General features: G+C 41.8%; 1 protein-coding gene across 1 annotated transcript in view; it reads right to left on the reverse strand.

Moving 5' to 3' along the window:
* PTPN2 (protein tyrosine phosphatase non-receptor type 2) overlaps window positions 1–16,486 on the reverse strand; it is a 28,620-nt gene extending 12,134 nt beyond the window's left edge. The window contains exons 1-4 of the mRNA XM_007463736.1: window positions 16,386–16,486; window positions 11,828–11,965; window positions 4,693–4,902; window positions 3,357–3,509 (exon numbers count right to left, since the gene is read on the reverse strand). Of these exons, the coding sequence (XP_007463798.1) occupies window positions 3,357–3,509; window positions 4,693–4,902; window positions 11,828–11,965; window positions 16,386–16,448 (564 nt within the window). The 5' untranslated portion in view covers window positions 16,449–16,486. The remainder of the gene's footprint in view (window positions 1–3,356; window positions 3,510–4,692; window positions 4,903–11,827; window positions 11,966–16,385) is intronic.
* Window positions 16,487–16,718: the final 232 nt, after the last annotated feature.

Genomic DNA, 16,718 nt, shown 5'->3' on the forward strand with positions numbered 1-16,718 from the left:
TGCCCCCACACCATCCGCAACCCCACCCCCATTTCTCACTGAAGAAAGCCCCTCGAAGGAGCTGTAAAGTGATGTATTTAAACTCGAAACCCACTGTAATTTGTTAAAAGTATATATTTACTTATAACTTTAGTAGTTGTGTATTATAGGTGATTATCATCACAAACACAGTTACTGGTTTCAGATAACAGTCACTTTATTTTTTATTTTTTTTTGGTGGTACGCGGGCCTCTCACTGTTGTGGCCTCTCCCGTTGCGGAGCACAGGCTCCGGACGTGCAGGCTCAGCGGCCATGGCTCATGGGCCCAGCCACTCCGCGGCATGTGGGATCTTCCCGGACCAGGGCACGAACCCGTGTCCCCTGCATCATCGGCAGGTGGACTCTCAACCACTGCGCCACCAGGGAAGCCCAACAGTCACTTTAGATGTGAATATTAAGAGCTCTTCTTTGTCCTGGCAGGTTCTAAATCATTTTACATCCACATATGCCAGAAATCTTCACAGGAAAACTAACATGAAACTGTAGCCAATAATGAAAACACCACTTGTATCCCATAAATCTAGATTAAGAGTGAAGGTGAAGACAGAGGCCCCCTTTAGGAAAAAGAACCAGAGATGAAGCTTACACAGCATGGGTGCTTCTGGACAGATGGCGTCCCTCACCCCACTGCCATCAACTCATACTCGAAAAGCTTCCTTCTTTCTTCTTACAAATATTAATTTTCCCCAAAAATCAGAGGCAAAGGGGAGGAGGCAGATGTATGGAGAGAAAGACAGGTCCATAAACTGCCTGTCACATCCTTGTATGTCCTATGAGACACTTTTTGGGACGTGGGACAGAGTCATGCAGTTTGGGGTATCCACATTAACAAAGTAACTCTAGATCTTTGTAACAATAAAGATTTATGATTTAAGATTTCAGGGAAATTTATTTCTCTGAGATTTCTGGTCTAAGCTAAGGTTCTAGTATAGCACTGTCCAATGAAATGTAATGTGAGCCACATATATAACTTTAAAAATGTCTAACAGCCACGTTTTAAAAAAAGATGAATTTTGACAAGATGTTTTATTTAACTCAACATTTAAAAATATTGTTATTTGAACATATAATCAACATTTTTTAAATTACTGAGATATTTTACACTTTTTCTCCCTATATTTGTACATCTTATACTTTAAGCAGAACTTGATTCAGACTGGCTACATCTCAACACTCAACAGAACACGTGGCTCCAGCATTAGACAGCGGGGTTCCAGAAGGAGAAAATATCTACATGAAATAAACAAGCCCATATGCATAAATACGCAGTCCTGGAAGAATACACACAGGCCTCAATGGTTACATATTTGGGGGGTGAGTTAGCGAGGACTTCTACTTTGTAAATGATATACTTTCACATTCTCTGAATTCTTTTATACTCAATATGTACTAATCAGTTATCTAAAATTTTAAAAATTTCACAGCACCATATAAATTATTAGAGCCTTGCTAAGATCATTTCTGTGGAAACTGAGCCCTCTGAAAGGGTAACAGGCTTTCTGACCCTGAGCACTTTAAAAATAGAGACATTTCCAACATCCCATCTGGACGGAGGCAGAGGACGCCTGGGTCTGTCTGAATGAGGGATAAGGGTGCTGAGTCAGAGATCTGATGGCCACACCGCACCAGATAAACTGGGGTAGAAAAAGTTCTCCCGAGCCACAAACTGCACTGTCACAACAATAGGGACCACACAAAAGCCCGTCCATAAAACTCATCTCTGTGGGGAAAACAATCTGCACAGGAAGCACATATATATTCTAAAACTAAAGGAATGAAACTTGAAAAAAATTAAGGTGGAGCAAGGGATAGTATCCAAAGGACAGCACACGTTCCATAGAGTTACTCAGTCTGTTAAGAACAGCCAGGAAATTAGCAAGGAAGCAACAGAAGTGTGTGGGGAAAACCTCTGCATGTAAACTGGCAGACACAAGCCGAGATTAAAGAGAGACCTGTTCCTAATCCTGAACATCTGAGGTAACGTCGGAAGAGGGTCTCGTGCCTCATGGGCTTAATCTTCACATACCAAGCACTTTACAGACTGACATTTCTCTTCATGAAAAATTATTCTTTAGAGGGCTTACCTGGTGGCGCAGTGGTTAAAAATCCACCTGCCAATGCAGGGGACACGGGTTCAAGCCCTGGTCCGGGAAGATCCCACATGCCACGGAGCAACTAAGCACATGAGCCACAACTACTGAACCTGCGTGCCACAACTACTGAAGCCCGCGTGCCTAGAGCCCGTGTTCTGCAACAGAGAAGCCACCGCAATGAAAAGCCCAAAGAAGAGTAGCCCCGGCTTGCCGCAACTAGAGAAAGCCCAGGCGCAGCAACGAAGACCCAACGCAGCCAAAAATAAATAAATAAATAATCTAATTAATTAAAAATTATTCTATAATGCTAAAGATTTGGGGGGGAACCTTTTAAATAAAACTTAAAATTTTTATTGATAGATTGTCTTGAATAGTTAAAATAACACCAATGATCAGAACAAAAAAGTCAGCTGATAAATAAAATTTCTTAAGAATATTTAAATGTCTGTGTAATCCATACAACACTTAACTACTTATATCTCATTCCATCTTGACAGATGGTGTGATCTCAGTTATAAAGGAGGGCTTATTCAGAATATTCCTGCTTTGGCTAGTAATCACAGAAGCTGAAGAGGAAGCAAATGGTTCATGTAAAATTAAAGAATTCCACCTGCTTATGTCCAATTCCATATGATCAGCTCAGACAAGAAACGGGTGTCTGTTGTTACTTCTATTTCTATTTCACATGTTACGTTAGTACATAAACACAGATTTCTGATAATCAGTCTTTGAACTTAGCTTTTACAAATGTGGAATAAAAATACCTTCATGAGAATACAGCCACCAACCAGAGAAAAATAACATTCTCCTGAAATTTCATTATGTTTGCTGCAAGTACTCAAGTTGCTTGCTCATTGTTATAAAAGATGAAATACCTATGATATAAACTAAGTGTTCTTGTATAACTCCAGATCAGGTTTTTAATAGGGCAAAAGTAGCTAAATTTTCTGGTTATTTTAATGATGAAATGCTTAAACCCTCCTTTACAAGAAACCTTACTTTCTTTAATGAAATTGTGTCCCCACTCGGGCTTCTGAGTAACAGGCAGGATTTAACATGAGGCTGAGGTACAGAGGGGGAGGGGGGCATACATTTTACAATCTTAGGGGCCAGCTGGATTCACCACATTAATGTAAACATCCTTTTTTGGAAGGAAGGGAGAAGACACATGCATAAACGGAGTGCAGCTATGTGATGCAAATCGTATTTGATACACAGTTTACCTGAATACTTGAATCTCCCTTTATAAACTTTGCTCCTTCTATTATAGTCATGTATGAAAATCTGAGTTGATCTGGTGTCTGAATCAGCCCCATTCGGTATTTTCTCATATTCAGTAACAGTTGTTTAATATTAATATTGTCTCCTTTTTCCATCTGCAAGAAAGGTAAACATTATTCAAGCCTTTTGTTGTTAGGAGTCCAGGAAAGAGAAGCAGTACAGGAAAACCGCTAAGAGCAAGTCAGCACAGGTTGCCCGTCTGCCCCGTCCAGGCAGCAGAGGGAGGACTCCTGGCCCTTCAGCTAACTCACAGCTGGCTCCAACCAACAGGAATCTCATTCACTCTGGCTAGTGGTTGGTCGAAGGGAGGATTTATGGCCCATTCTGGCTTAATGTAAGGATAAATATATCGAGATTAGTGCCTTTCTTTTTTAAGAACGTCTTGGCAGGAGTAAATCTTTTCGTTTGGCGCCTTCACGTCTGTGTGTGGCAGCCACCTGAGGGTGCTGGAGCAGAAAGGCGGAAACAGCCAGACCCACAAGGACACCGTGGGGCCGCTGCACCAGCTGGGGCTGGACCACGCACCCCCACCCCAACCAGAAAAGAGAACAGCTGTTGAAGTTAAATTTGGCAGGGAACAGGCAAACACACGATCCAGTTTTAGTATTTACCATTAACAGAACAGATGCTTAGAGTTCTTAAACACATCAAAGTTAACATAACAAGCCGCTTTTGACTGAAGTATAGGATATTAGGCAGAGTGGTAACACAGCAGACGTGTTAAGATACCCTCCCATCAACCTAAAGGGAGGAAAGGCACAGGCCGGACCCCGGCTGGGGCTGGGAAGGCTGGTGGAGAAAGAACACAGCCCTCAGGCACAACAGGAACCTCAGAGAATGATATTAAAACCCACACTCACCGAGGGCTTAGAAAGTGTTCTAAATGCACTCATCCACTTAATTCTTATGAGAGTCCTGGAAGGAGAATACTCTCACTCGCTGCAGTTTGTAAATAAGGAAACTAAGGCAAGAAAGAATTCAATATTATCCACCAACTGATGTTTGAAAAATAAGAAGGGTGAGGGAGAGGACCCATCATTTAGGTAACAAAAGCTACCAGGAAAAGTCTCCTTCGAGAGCTCTAGAATTATCTTGGATGCAGCCCCACCAGTCACAGTAAGAGGCAGCTGAAAGGATGTGAATGAGAGTTTTTGGTTTTTCTAAAAGAAGGCAGAAGTTCAAGTTTGAAAAACACAGTTCTGGGATCCTAACAGTCGAGCTTACTTCTGCCAGTGGAAACAATAAAAAGGTACAGAAGACTGAAATGAGGTCACTTACCAGAACAAGACAAGTGTCCACCAGAGAAAAGGTGCCTGACCGCCCGATGCCGGCACTACAGTGGATCACCGCAGGCCCGTGTTCAGGATTCAAGGAGCCAGATTCTCGCACTTTAAATAAGAAATTGAGAAATGAAGCTGGTGATTCAGGGACTCCGAAATCTGGCCAGGTAGTATAATGAAAGTGAGATATTGTTCTGGTTTCACCACTCTAAAAAGTGAAAATCAAGGGGGGAAATGTTAGTTCTGAGTTTTTTCTTTTAAAAGTCTACTGCAGAAAGATGTGTTTTGTGTAATGTACCACGATTTTTCATTTGGTTTTTGATAATCACATACACAAGTATGGGAAGATTTTCTTTAGGAGAATTTGGAATATATTAATAATAACTAACACTTCTGTAACACATTGTTTTGTAAGCATGTTCTAGGCTTTTTATGTATTAACTCAAACCATACAACAATCCTATTAAAACCTATTTTCCAGATGAGAAAACTGAGGCGAAGGGTTAAGTAATGCACCCAAGGTCACACATCAGAAAATGGCAGAGGCAGGATTAGAGCAGCACTTGGGTTCCCAACCACTGACCTGCACCATTCATGCTGCCAGGATTTTCTTTAATTCATACATCATGATGAGTGGATTCTATTCTATTTTTTTAAATCTCTACCAGTTTAATTTTACATTCTTTAATGGTTTCTTTTTTAAGAATTTCAAAGTTTTAAAAAATATAATGTTCCCCATTATATGAGTTATCTTTTAGATTCTGCTATACAGGCACAGAGGAACAACTCAATAATTAATTTAAAAAAACAATCTTTACATTTTTAACTGAAATTGCTCTCCTAATTGCTGCTTTTCCCCATGGTAACAATTTCCAATCCTAGAACTGTTGACATGCCTTTGCTGATGTGCTAACATGATTTACCAACATACTAAGTGTTTCCTGTCTCTTAAAGCCTGCCTGGCACTCACCACCACTTCCTGGATATTCTCAACGACCTTTATTTCTGACTAACTCATTATGAAAACGTTCCTTGGCTTTTGCCAAAGGCCCTCTGCCCCCAGGAGCACTTCTCTGCCTTCTGCTCTTCATTCACAGAGGGAGCGGCAACTGCTAACACATCTTTGCACAATGTTTCAGCTTTAATTACAGGACTATTTTGGAAGAAGGAGCCAGGGAACCAGCATAAAAAACCCTGATTTTTTTAATGGTTACTTTTACAGCATCTACCTTTCAATACAAATTTACAAAATTCTTGGCTTTCTTTTTTTAAAAAATAATATTTCCCTTTTTTCAGTACAGATTAAGACTCTTAAGTCCCAGACTCAGTTATATGAGGTACAGCACTGATAAAATACAGTGCAGAAGTTGAAAAAAAATTTTAATTATATGCATTTAGTGCCTAATTTTTCTTGACATCCAGCTTTCATAATTCCAAGTACACTGTGATCCACAGGTTCTCAGTACACTGAAGGTACTAGAAAATTTCCTATTACTAATTAAAATGCTCATTGTGATTATTAAAATTCAAAACATTTCCTTTTAAATTCCAAATTAATTATGCTAAGTAAAAGCAACAGATTCTAAAGGCTGTACACTGTACGATTCCATTTACATGACAGCATGGAAAAGACAAAATTATAGGAATTGAAACCAGCCCAGTGGTAGCCAGGAGCTGGGAGTGGGGCCGGGCTGACTGTACACAGGTAGCATGAGGAATGTGCGCATGCGCGTGCGTGCGTGTGTGTATCTAGGGGATGGTGACAGAACTGTTATCTTGACTGGGCAGGTGGTGACACAAATGCACTGTCAAAACTCAGACCTATACATCAAAAAGATTGTATCTTACTGTATGTAAAAACAGTGTTTAAAACATTCCAAATTAAGGAGGCTAAACTGTAGCTTCCTTCTAGAAAACCGTAAATGGCAGCCATCTGATGCCCACACAGGACTGGGGTCCTAAGTCCTTTCCTCCATCAGCCCAGGCACACGGTTAACTCAACCGCATCTTCCTTTAAATGGGGCCTCAGATTCCAGTGGGTGTCTTTAACCCTCGCCCCCAACAGCAGCCCTGCTGCAGTCCTCAGCCACCACACTGTGCTGACCATGCACAGAGGCCCAGCCCTGGTCCACATGGGCCTCAGCCAGGTCCAGGTGGACCTGCTGGAGGTCCCAGGCCTAGGAGGGGTGGTGCCAGGGCCCTGCTCCCAGGGAAGTGTTCCCTAGGGTGTGGCCTATACAGTGTAGGTTCAACTATGCATCACCTCCTGGCCCAAAACCTACAGTTACCCCACAATCCTGGGCAACTACTTGCTTTTTCTTTGCTTATATGATTTTGGCTCAAGACTAGTGGCCTCTTTATTTCTTTCAAATTCAGGTCACACTGTCTGGGATGCTCAAAGCCAGTTTCCAGAAATGCTTACCACTGTATAATACAGTCTTTCTCACGAATAGATTTTTGAAAATCCATCTTTTTCTTCCGTGTAGGACCAGACTAAAGAACTTCTTAGAGGTTAATTTTGTATTAATTCACTCCTACTGAAACAAGATTCAAAAAACTTAGCTCACAAAAATCACATAATTCCCAAAGGGCCACAGAAGTAATAAGATCCATATGTTTACTACTCTGGTATAAAAAAAAGTTTATATGAGGCTTCCCTGGTGGCGCAGTGGTTGAGAGTCTACCTGCCGATGCAGGGGACACGGGTTCGTGCCCCGGTCCGGGAAGATCCCACATGCCGTGGAGCACCTAGGCCCATGAGCCATGGCCGCTGAGCCTGCGCGTCCGGAGCCTGTGCTCCGCAGCAGGAGAGGCTGCAACAGTGAGAGGCCCGCGTACCGCAAAAAAAAAAAAGTTTATATGAACGATTGGATACCTTTTCCCTCTTTTTCATGCTGGAAAAAAAACGAGAATGGGGGGAAAGGGTTGCAAAGCATACAGAGCTAAAACAAAATTCATCTTTATTCCGAACAGTCTCTACATTTAGACTCTACAGTTTCTGACAAACTCCTAGTTTCAAACAGCAGACTCACCCTTCCCTCCTGCTTGGTCACCAAGCCCCTCAGTCCTGCTGTGACACCCAGTCAGCTCCATCCCTTCTCACCGCCACCCATCACACCCCACTCCAGCCAGTCTGCACACACCTGCCCAGTTTTCTCCATAAGGCACTACATCATGGACACCACCCTCTGCACAAAGATGTCAGCAGTTCACCGTTCTTCTTAGGGCAAAATCTCATCTACATTTATATGAAGAATTTTAAATGTAACGTCTTTTAATCAGATGACAAGCTCATGGTCCATGGAGGCCAGGAAGCTAAACTATGAGCTGAGTAAGGTATAAGAGCTGAGAGCCTGGGGGTAATTTAAGTGTGCACTGTCTAGAGCCATTCAAATGCAAGTTAACTATAATTGTTATCAATATGAGTAAGACTACAAATGTTCTAATTATTACTTAAAAATCTATACAGCTCTACAGCCCCAGGCCCAATTTTCACACTTTAGGCACAGAAAGAAGGTAGCAAGATTGTTCCCAAGAATTTCATAAGCCCCGGTTCCGTCACCTGTAAATGGGGTTTAAGAAAGTACTGATCTCACAAGGCTGCTGTGAAGGGTAAACAAAGCAACACCTGCACGTGGTGGCATGTGAAGAGATGCGGTGATCTCTGACACAATGACACACTCGCTGCTGCCTTTACCGCGGCCCCTGATACGCTCCCATCAACTGTAACCTCTCCACATTTCCAACCTCCTCACCTGTGTTTCCGCTCCACCTGAAGAGAAGCAAGCTTGTCGACCCCGCCTCCCTCGAGGTCACTGCCCTAGTTCAGTCCCTCACCAGCTCCTGCAGGATCCCACACTGGCCGTGTTAAATACGTGGTCACCATAACTCACTCTGGAAGATGACCGGAACTCCCAGGTGGGGAGGGGATGAGAGCACCAGGGCAGGGGGCAAGGGGCCGGGTTCTAAGCAGGGGGCAGGGCAACACCCGAGGCATGGTTGGGAGAGGCAAGGCGGGGGCCGGCCGGGGACTCCTGTACCGGCCACGGAAGGGCTTCCCAAACCCCGGTGGAAGGACCAAGCTGTGTTTCAGGACAAGCACTCAGGTGTGGGGTGGTGAACAGGGTACTCGGTGCAAACGCAGAGGGGGCACAAGGGCAACAGGTAAGGACCCTGCCCATGGGGAGCTGAAAACCTTGTTATGGTGTCAAAATGTACACATGCGCAAGTGCTGCACAAGCTGGGAAATGGTAAAATTTAAATTATGAAGAGAAGCATAAGAAGATCCTAGCTGTTAGGAGTGAATGCATCACAGGTACATTAAGTGACCGAAGTGAGAAATGGGGACAAGCTGGACAGAAGAGTGCACAGGACATAAACAGACAGGAGAGAAGGACGCCCGGGTGGCATCTAACGCTGCTCTGGGCAAAGCTACAGAGGCAGAGAAACAGAACTCAGCATGAAAACAGCCTTCCTGGAACTTGATACACATAAAGCTGGCCGAGGACACTACTGAAAATGGTGAAGGCCAACTAAACAGAAAAGCCCAAAAGACAAGTTCTCCAGATGACCTGGGATTTTAAAAGCCCCTCAAAACTATCTTCATAGCTTAAGCCACAAGGCCCCTTTTAAAAGCAGACATGGAATCTCTTCACGTGGGGGCAGAAGTTCAAACTCTGAGCTCTCATCACGACACTGGAAAGGGCTGCTGGTGCTTTACTGCCCACCAGACATGAAGTCTCTATGGAGCAGGGCCTGACAGGAGGCAGCTCTGGCCCCAGATCTGTTAAGAGGCACAGCCAGACTCCTTTAGAAGCAACCTGGTCCTCTGAACCTCAGGAACCTCCACCCAGACCTGCAGGTGAGGCCAGCTGTCCCTCCCCTACTTCATCATCACCTTCTCTCCTGCAGCGCGTCCTCCGCCTCCCTGGCTCCTGCAGCCCTTCCCAACTCCAAGGGAGCCGCTGACAACAGGAGACCCCACACTGAGTCTGAGGCACTGTCAGAGCATTAATTCACTAGATCACCCTAACAACCCTACAAGGCAGGTGCGTCATCATCCTCGTTTTACAGATGAGAAAACGGAGGCACAGAGGTTAAATAATGGGACCAGTCACACAGTCAGGAGTGGTAGAGCTGGGATTTAAACTCAGGCCACATGGTTCCTGAGTCTAAATACTTAACCAAATGCAATTCTGTCTCTCCTACTGAAACGCTACTTTATTCTTCTAACACTCCTAGCTCTTACTAAAGAATGTAAAATAGAACATAAACTGTTGCTATTTAATTATGGTGTACTCTGAACCCAGGGCAGTAAGAAATCACACAATTGCCAGCAATTAAAACGTAGGGGTTGGCCTGCTCCCAGGGCGGCCTCAACTTCAGAAACTTTAGAACCAAGGATCTTCCTTTAAAACAATCAGCATCTTTTTCAAAAGACTTGGTCCCATCTCATTAGAAGTTAGGAGATCTGGATTTGAGTTCTGGTTTATCACTTATTAATTGAGTAATCTATTTATGGAAAAAAATCCATTAACCTCATGGATTTTCAGGTTATTTTTTTTAAGTATGAAAAACAGAGATATTAAGAATATTTACTCTGTCCACATTTTAGGAAGACTGTAGGACAAATGATACATATGTGAAAATACTTTGCAAAGTGATAAAGAAAATACAAAAGTTATTCTATCTTATTATTATTTGAGGTGTAATCAATGCTCAGGACAGAGAAAAACACCTATGCCCACCTCCTTCTAAATCAATTTTAATGCCACAAGCAGACGAGGTACCTGGGATCAGTAAACACCATGAGAAGATGATTCCAAGACCCATGAGAACTTTATGGAAACGCAGCTCTGTTTCTGGGAATGAGCACTGGACAACCCAGGACCAAGTAGTAGCTGATGTATTTCAATGCAGCTTAAGATACATGCAAATGTATGTATGTTTGTATGTATGTTTGGAATCACTGGTGCAAAATAAATACAGTGAGCAGATTCATAAAGAAGCCTCCTCCCTGGATGACCTAAGAGATCCCATAATAAGCTTAGCTATGAAAGTCATGGAAGCTGGACCTGGCCCGAAGCACTCGGCACACATCTGTACTTATAGTACGTAATAAAAAACAGAGAGGTGTTTCAGGAGATCAACCATAAAAGGTACTTCTGCATATCTAAAAAGTGTATATATCTCCCTTCGCTACAAAGCTTTTTTTTTTTTGGTTAATGATCACACGTTAATCACTCAATTCACTTAATAGTTAACTAAAACAGTATCTCGCTTTAGACTAGATACATTCCCGAAGCCATTTTGGGGCAAACATTTTCCTATTTTGTAGTTTTTCTAGTTTCTGAGAGCATCTCAGAATCATTCTTATTTCATATTTTCTAGTTATTCTAATTATGAACCAAAGAAGGCAAAGAGGTAAGTGGGAAGAGGGGAGAAGTATCTCAATCTTCAGCCTGACAACAGCAGGCTCACAACCCACCCTGTACCTGTATCTCAACCAAGTACCAGGAACGAGTCTTATATTTCTGGAAAAAAATCCAAGTAAATGTTCTTGAGACCATATGGTAAATTTACTTCACCATTTTCACCAGTTCAATAAAGACAAATGTCCGTGTGACTAATCCCTTGAATTAACAACACTCTCAACAGTAGTATCAGAGCTGGCGTTTACAGGGTACCTGGTCTGTGTTAGTGCCTCTGCACACACACCCTCACCCGACCCCACAACGGCCCTGAGAGGGAGGCACTACCATCTCCATCCCACAGATGAGGACAGACTTCAGGAGGTCTGGGAGCAGGTACACTAAGTAGCAGAGCTGGATGTGAATCCAGGTTAGCCTGATTCTAAAGCCCTCTCTCTTAATCCCCAACTAATTTTAGTAAGTTATTCTGAATCCTCAAATATTTACCTGAACTTTAAAATTCTTAGTTTCTAGGGTTTCTTGAGAGTCCTCAGAGAGCTACCACATATAGGAACAAAATCTATAAGGAAAAGGCTATGGCTGTACACTATTATAGGTTATTATTGAAAGGAATGGGCTGCCCCAAACTTCATATCTAAGAACAAAGAATAATCCTTAAAATCATCACATAAAGCCCCATAGTTTGGGCATGAAAAGTCTTACATTGGTGTTTCCTAACTGCAGCAGATGAACTGTATAATAGGACTTCACGTCTTCCGACAGGAACTTCACACTGAAGCCTGTTTCCTTAAACAGCATCTCTCGGTCATCCTTTGTTGGCCAGTACTGTGCACATTTAACCTAAATTTAAGAATTTAGGTTAATGCATATGACTTTTTTTAGTTTATAGACATAATGAAACCATAAAAAGCTGGAAAGGAAAACAAACCACACACACGCTATATATTTTTCAAGTACCCAAATCTAAGAACAGTCGCACTACGTTTGATGTTTAATGTATTTTAATAAGATTGACATCTCACAAAAGCAGGTTTGTAAAATGTTCCTCTAACTTATACACTAAAAAAAACCCCATAAACAGATATCATGTTCATAAAATGAAAATCAATTTGTCATTTCTAAAGCAGGGTAACATATATTTTAACATCATACTGGCATTCACACTATTTTTCTATAAATATCAAACTCTTACAAGAATCTTATCTTCAAACAGTATTGAAAAGGCTTTATTTTACAAGTATTTTCCATAGATACCCGTTAATCTGCTACTAAATACTACTACATATCTAGAAATAACATTGCATACCTATTTACTAAAATTAAGTCAGGGAAAGAATTAGAAGATAAGCTCCCTTTACCTAGAGTTGTTACATTTTGGCAGAACTATTGACATGGAATTTGTATTTGTGACAATAAAAACATCTTCCCCAAAGCCAAATTATGAGGCCAGCAGGCTGAGGTAAGATGAGCTAGAGTCATTTCATTAGGAAAAAACACCAGAAAAACATCCTTGTAAAATATGGCCATTTCTCCTTTTCCAAATCGCAAATAGCTACAAATAACAAACAATAAAAATGCTTCCAAAACAAATGAATACTATGAGCTGACACTTCAAAAGGTCAGCTTAAAGACATTTAAAAAATGGCACAAGAAGTGAAAGAGCATAAATTAGAATCTGAACAACTCAGAAATGAGGTGACAGAAAAGAAAAAAAGATTCAGAAATAACAGAACACATTTCATCAACAAAGACTAATTAATTAAACTAGGGAAAAGAGATGTGACTAAACACAACAGATGATGCCTTAAGAGAAAAAGGAGGACATTTTTAAAATAAAAAAGAAATGAAGAGACAAATAGGATTAGAGAAAATGTGACAACCATAAAAAATAAGCAAGAAAATCTAATACATGTATAATAGGAGGACCCAAGAAAAGAACACCAAAGCAAGCAAGGGAACAGAATAAATGTCAACAAGTATAATTCAATAAATTTTTCTTTAAAGAAAGAAAAAATGTCTGAAATCACATACTGAAAGAGCACTCTATGCCCCTGGACAAACTGATCCAGAATGACCAACACAGAAATATTTTGGTTAAATTATTGGTATTTGAAGGAAAAAAATCCTTTGGGTAACCTAGGTAAAAAGAATAAGTGACTAATAAAGGAAATAAGGAAGTCCATTTGACTTTGACAGTAATTTGTAACGCCAAAAGAAAATGGAGTAATACATTTAAGTTGTTCAAAGAAAAGCAAATATGAGCCAAAGATTTTATATTCTGCCAAACTGACTGTTAAGCACTGAGCCAGCAGATGAACTGTCATTGGCACGTAAGACATCAGGGACTATGGTGCCCATGAGTCCTTCCTCAGGATCCTCTGGAGTATAAGCTACAGACAAAATGACTGGAGAGACACCTCAACATATACAGACTTACACAAAAGGGGCATAAGGGACAGAGTATAATGTGCTATAAACTCTGACAATGTACATAAAGTACAACTTTAAAAAAAACAGAGAATGGGAAAAACAAAACATTTTAAACTTTTTTTCAGTAGTTATTTTGGTGATGGAGTTGATTTTGTTATTATAACTATTTTCTGTGTGCAATATCAGACAAAGTAAAAGAGTCACTATAAGATATTTGATATCACTAGTGTCTCTGAGAACCAGAATTCATGGTACGGAAAACACTGTAACAGATAAAGGATAGAAAGGGTTGAGCCAACCCCTAAAGGCCTAAATTTGAATCAGAAATATCAGTATGAACACTAGCGCTGTGTTATCTTAACACAAAAACATATTTTTCCTTAGCTCTGTTCACTGAAAAGACCAACCCAGTGGCAACAAACATCCCTATTTTTGTTGTGACCCTGAAATACCACTGCCCACTGAAAGAAGTTAAGGCCCCTTAAAGAAATGGCTGATTCTTACACAAGAGTTTAAGATGAGCCTGCAATATGGAGTCATTCCAGACAGCAAGTAGCTATGAAGACTCTTGGGTCTGTGTAAAAGAACTCAGGGCCCAACTTGAAGAGCTTCCTGCTGGCCAGTGAAGGGACAATCTTACTACAAATAAGGATAATAACTTCCATGGAGTGAAATGAATCAAGGATGTTTGAATCCGTGACTTCACAGTACCTGATGCCCTCCCGCCCTGCCCCCACACCAAGAAAACCTAAGTGGTCACATATTGAGGACACTAGGGAATCAACTTCTTTTGAAAACTGCTTTTCCTATTTAAAAGTGGCCAAGGGGCTTCCCCGGTGGCACAGTGGCTGGGAGTCTGCCTGCCAACACAGGGGATGAGGGTTCAAGCCCTGGTTCGGAAGGATCCCACATGCCGTGGAGCAACTAGGCCTGTGCGACACAGCTGCTGAGCCTGCGCTCTGGAGCCTGCGAGCTACAACTACTGAGCCCGTGTGCCACAACTGCTGAAGCACGTGCGCCTGGAGCCCGTGCTCCGCAACGGGAGAAGCCACTGCAGTGAGAAGCCTGCACACTGCAAAGAAGCATAGCCCCCGCTCGCTGCAACTAAAGCCTGCGAACAGCAATGAAGACCCAACGCATCCATAAATAAATAAATAAACTAATTAATTAATTAATTAAAAAATAATAATAAATAAAAGTGGCCAAGTAACAAGAGTGGGAGGTTGTGTTTTTTTTTTAATAGAAGTATTCCAACAAGAGCTCCTGGAATATCACTATTTTATATCCCCTAATTAATTAAGGAGCTAAACACCGACCAGCAACAGCTGCCACCATCATTACGCTGACAAACATTATGCCCCCACTCACAAGGTGACCTGCCCCCAGACAATTAAACCCGACTCTAGATCCAACCACCATAAATATGATTTCTGATTTCTGGTGGCAGTCTTATCTTTTTTTTTTTTTGTGGTACGCAGGCCTCTCACTGTTGCGGCCTCTCCCGCTGCGGAGCACAGGCTCCGGACGCGCAGGCTCAGCAGCCATGGCTCATGGGCCTAGCCGCTCCACGGCATGTGGGATCTTCCTGGACCAGGGCACGAACCCGTGTCCCCTGCATCGGCAGGCGGACTCTCAACCACTGCGCCACCCGGGAAGCCCTGTCTTATCTTTTTATTATACTAATTATACTCCAGAATGAGGGATGAAACTTATAATCCTCTAGTTGGCAATGCTGCTCAAAATGTCCCAACTGATAGAGCCCCCATCACTTGAAGCACGAAAACCACTGTAAACGACTACGCTGACATTGCTGGACACTCTGGTATGTTAACGCCACTTCAGATCTGAAACAGACTAGAAAAACCTTCACCACCATTGAAAACTGGCAACTATTAATTTAGAAAAAAGGAAGAGGGATTTCCCTGGTGGTGCAGTGGATAGAAATCCACCTGCCAATGCAGGGGACACGGGTTCGACCCCTGGTCTGGGAAGATCCCACATGCTGCGGAGTAACTAGGCCCATGCGCCACAACTACTGAGCCTGCATTCTAGAGCCCATGTGCCACAACTACTGAGCCCATGTGCCACAACTACTGAGCTTGCAGGGCTAGAGCCCATGCTCCACAACAAGAGAAGCCCCCACTCTTCTAGAGAAAGCTTGTGCGCAGCAATGAAGACTCAATGCAGCCAAAAATAAATAAAATTAAATCTTAAAAAAAAAAAAAAAGGAAGAATCAGGAACCTGAAAAGCAGAGTAGTCTAAGACCTCAGGGCTGAAAGAGACCTGACAGACAATACTTTCCAATTTGCATGTTTGACAGACGAGGACCCTAAAGCCACAGAAGCTGAAAGACTTACCCAGCGTCACACCACTAATTAGCACTGGGTTTAGACTGCACTTCAAATGTCAATAAATTTATACATTTCCATACTTACTGCCTTGTGACCTAAGAGCCAATGGTAATTTATAAAGGTTTTAGAAACCTGTCACTTTAATCTTTTATAAAATTTCCAGGATTTTGATAATAATAAATTGTAAAGATTGTGATAAAGCCTACAGATTCCAAAGATCTAAATACCACTACTAGCCAATACTGGCTCCATTATACTTATATTTTGGAGGGTAGTGGTCCGCAATTGTTATTTAAATATTTAAGGTAAAAAAGGAAAAGGATACATTAGCTCTTCTGGTCAGAATCACCCTGACCACTAGCCTTTAGCAATTAAAGGCCAAAACTAATGAATGAATATCCCAAAAGAAATAAGAAAATATTTATAAGTTAACAATCACAGGCAGTACACTAAGTTGTAAATATCAAGTATTACTCACCGATTCTTTCTCCACAATTCGGTTTAGCATGACAACTGCTTTGGTCTTTTGCTGCCAAACCATGAGCCAGAAATGACAACCTGTATTAGGAAGTGGACCCTGTAAGAACAGAAGGAAAAGTAGGTAAGAGAAAGGGGACAGAGTAAGGCTCCGAGGAAACTCCTTCAGGGAAGCTTCTCGTCTGAGAACAGTGTACCGGATCATAAAGAGTAAATCGAGACTTTAAATCCATTTGAACTAAAAACAGGTCTGTGCTAGTTAGGATTACTGATTATCAACGATCAAAACTGACTTTGATTTACTTAGGCAGAAAAGAAAAATTTTCAGGCTCTC

Source organism: Lipotes vexillifer, unplaced genomic scaffold (genome assembly GCF_000442215.2).
Source record: "Lipotes vexillifer unplaced genomic scaffold, Lipotes_vexillifer_v1.1 scaffold1757, whole genome shotgun sequence".
Taxonomy (NCBI): Eukaryota; Metazoa; Chordata; class Mammalia; order Artiodactyla; family Lipotidae; genus Lipotes; species Lipotes vexillifer.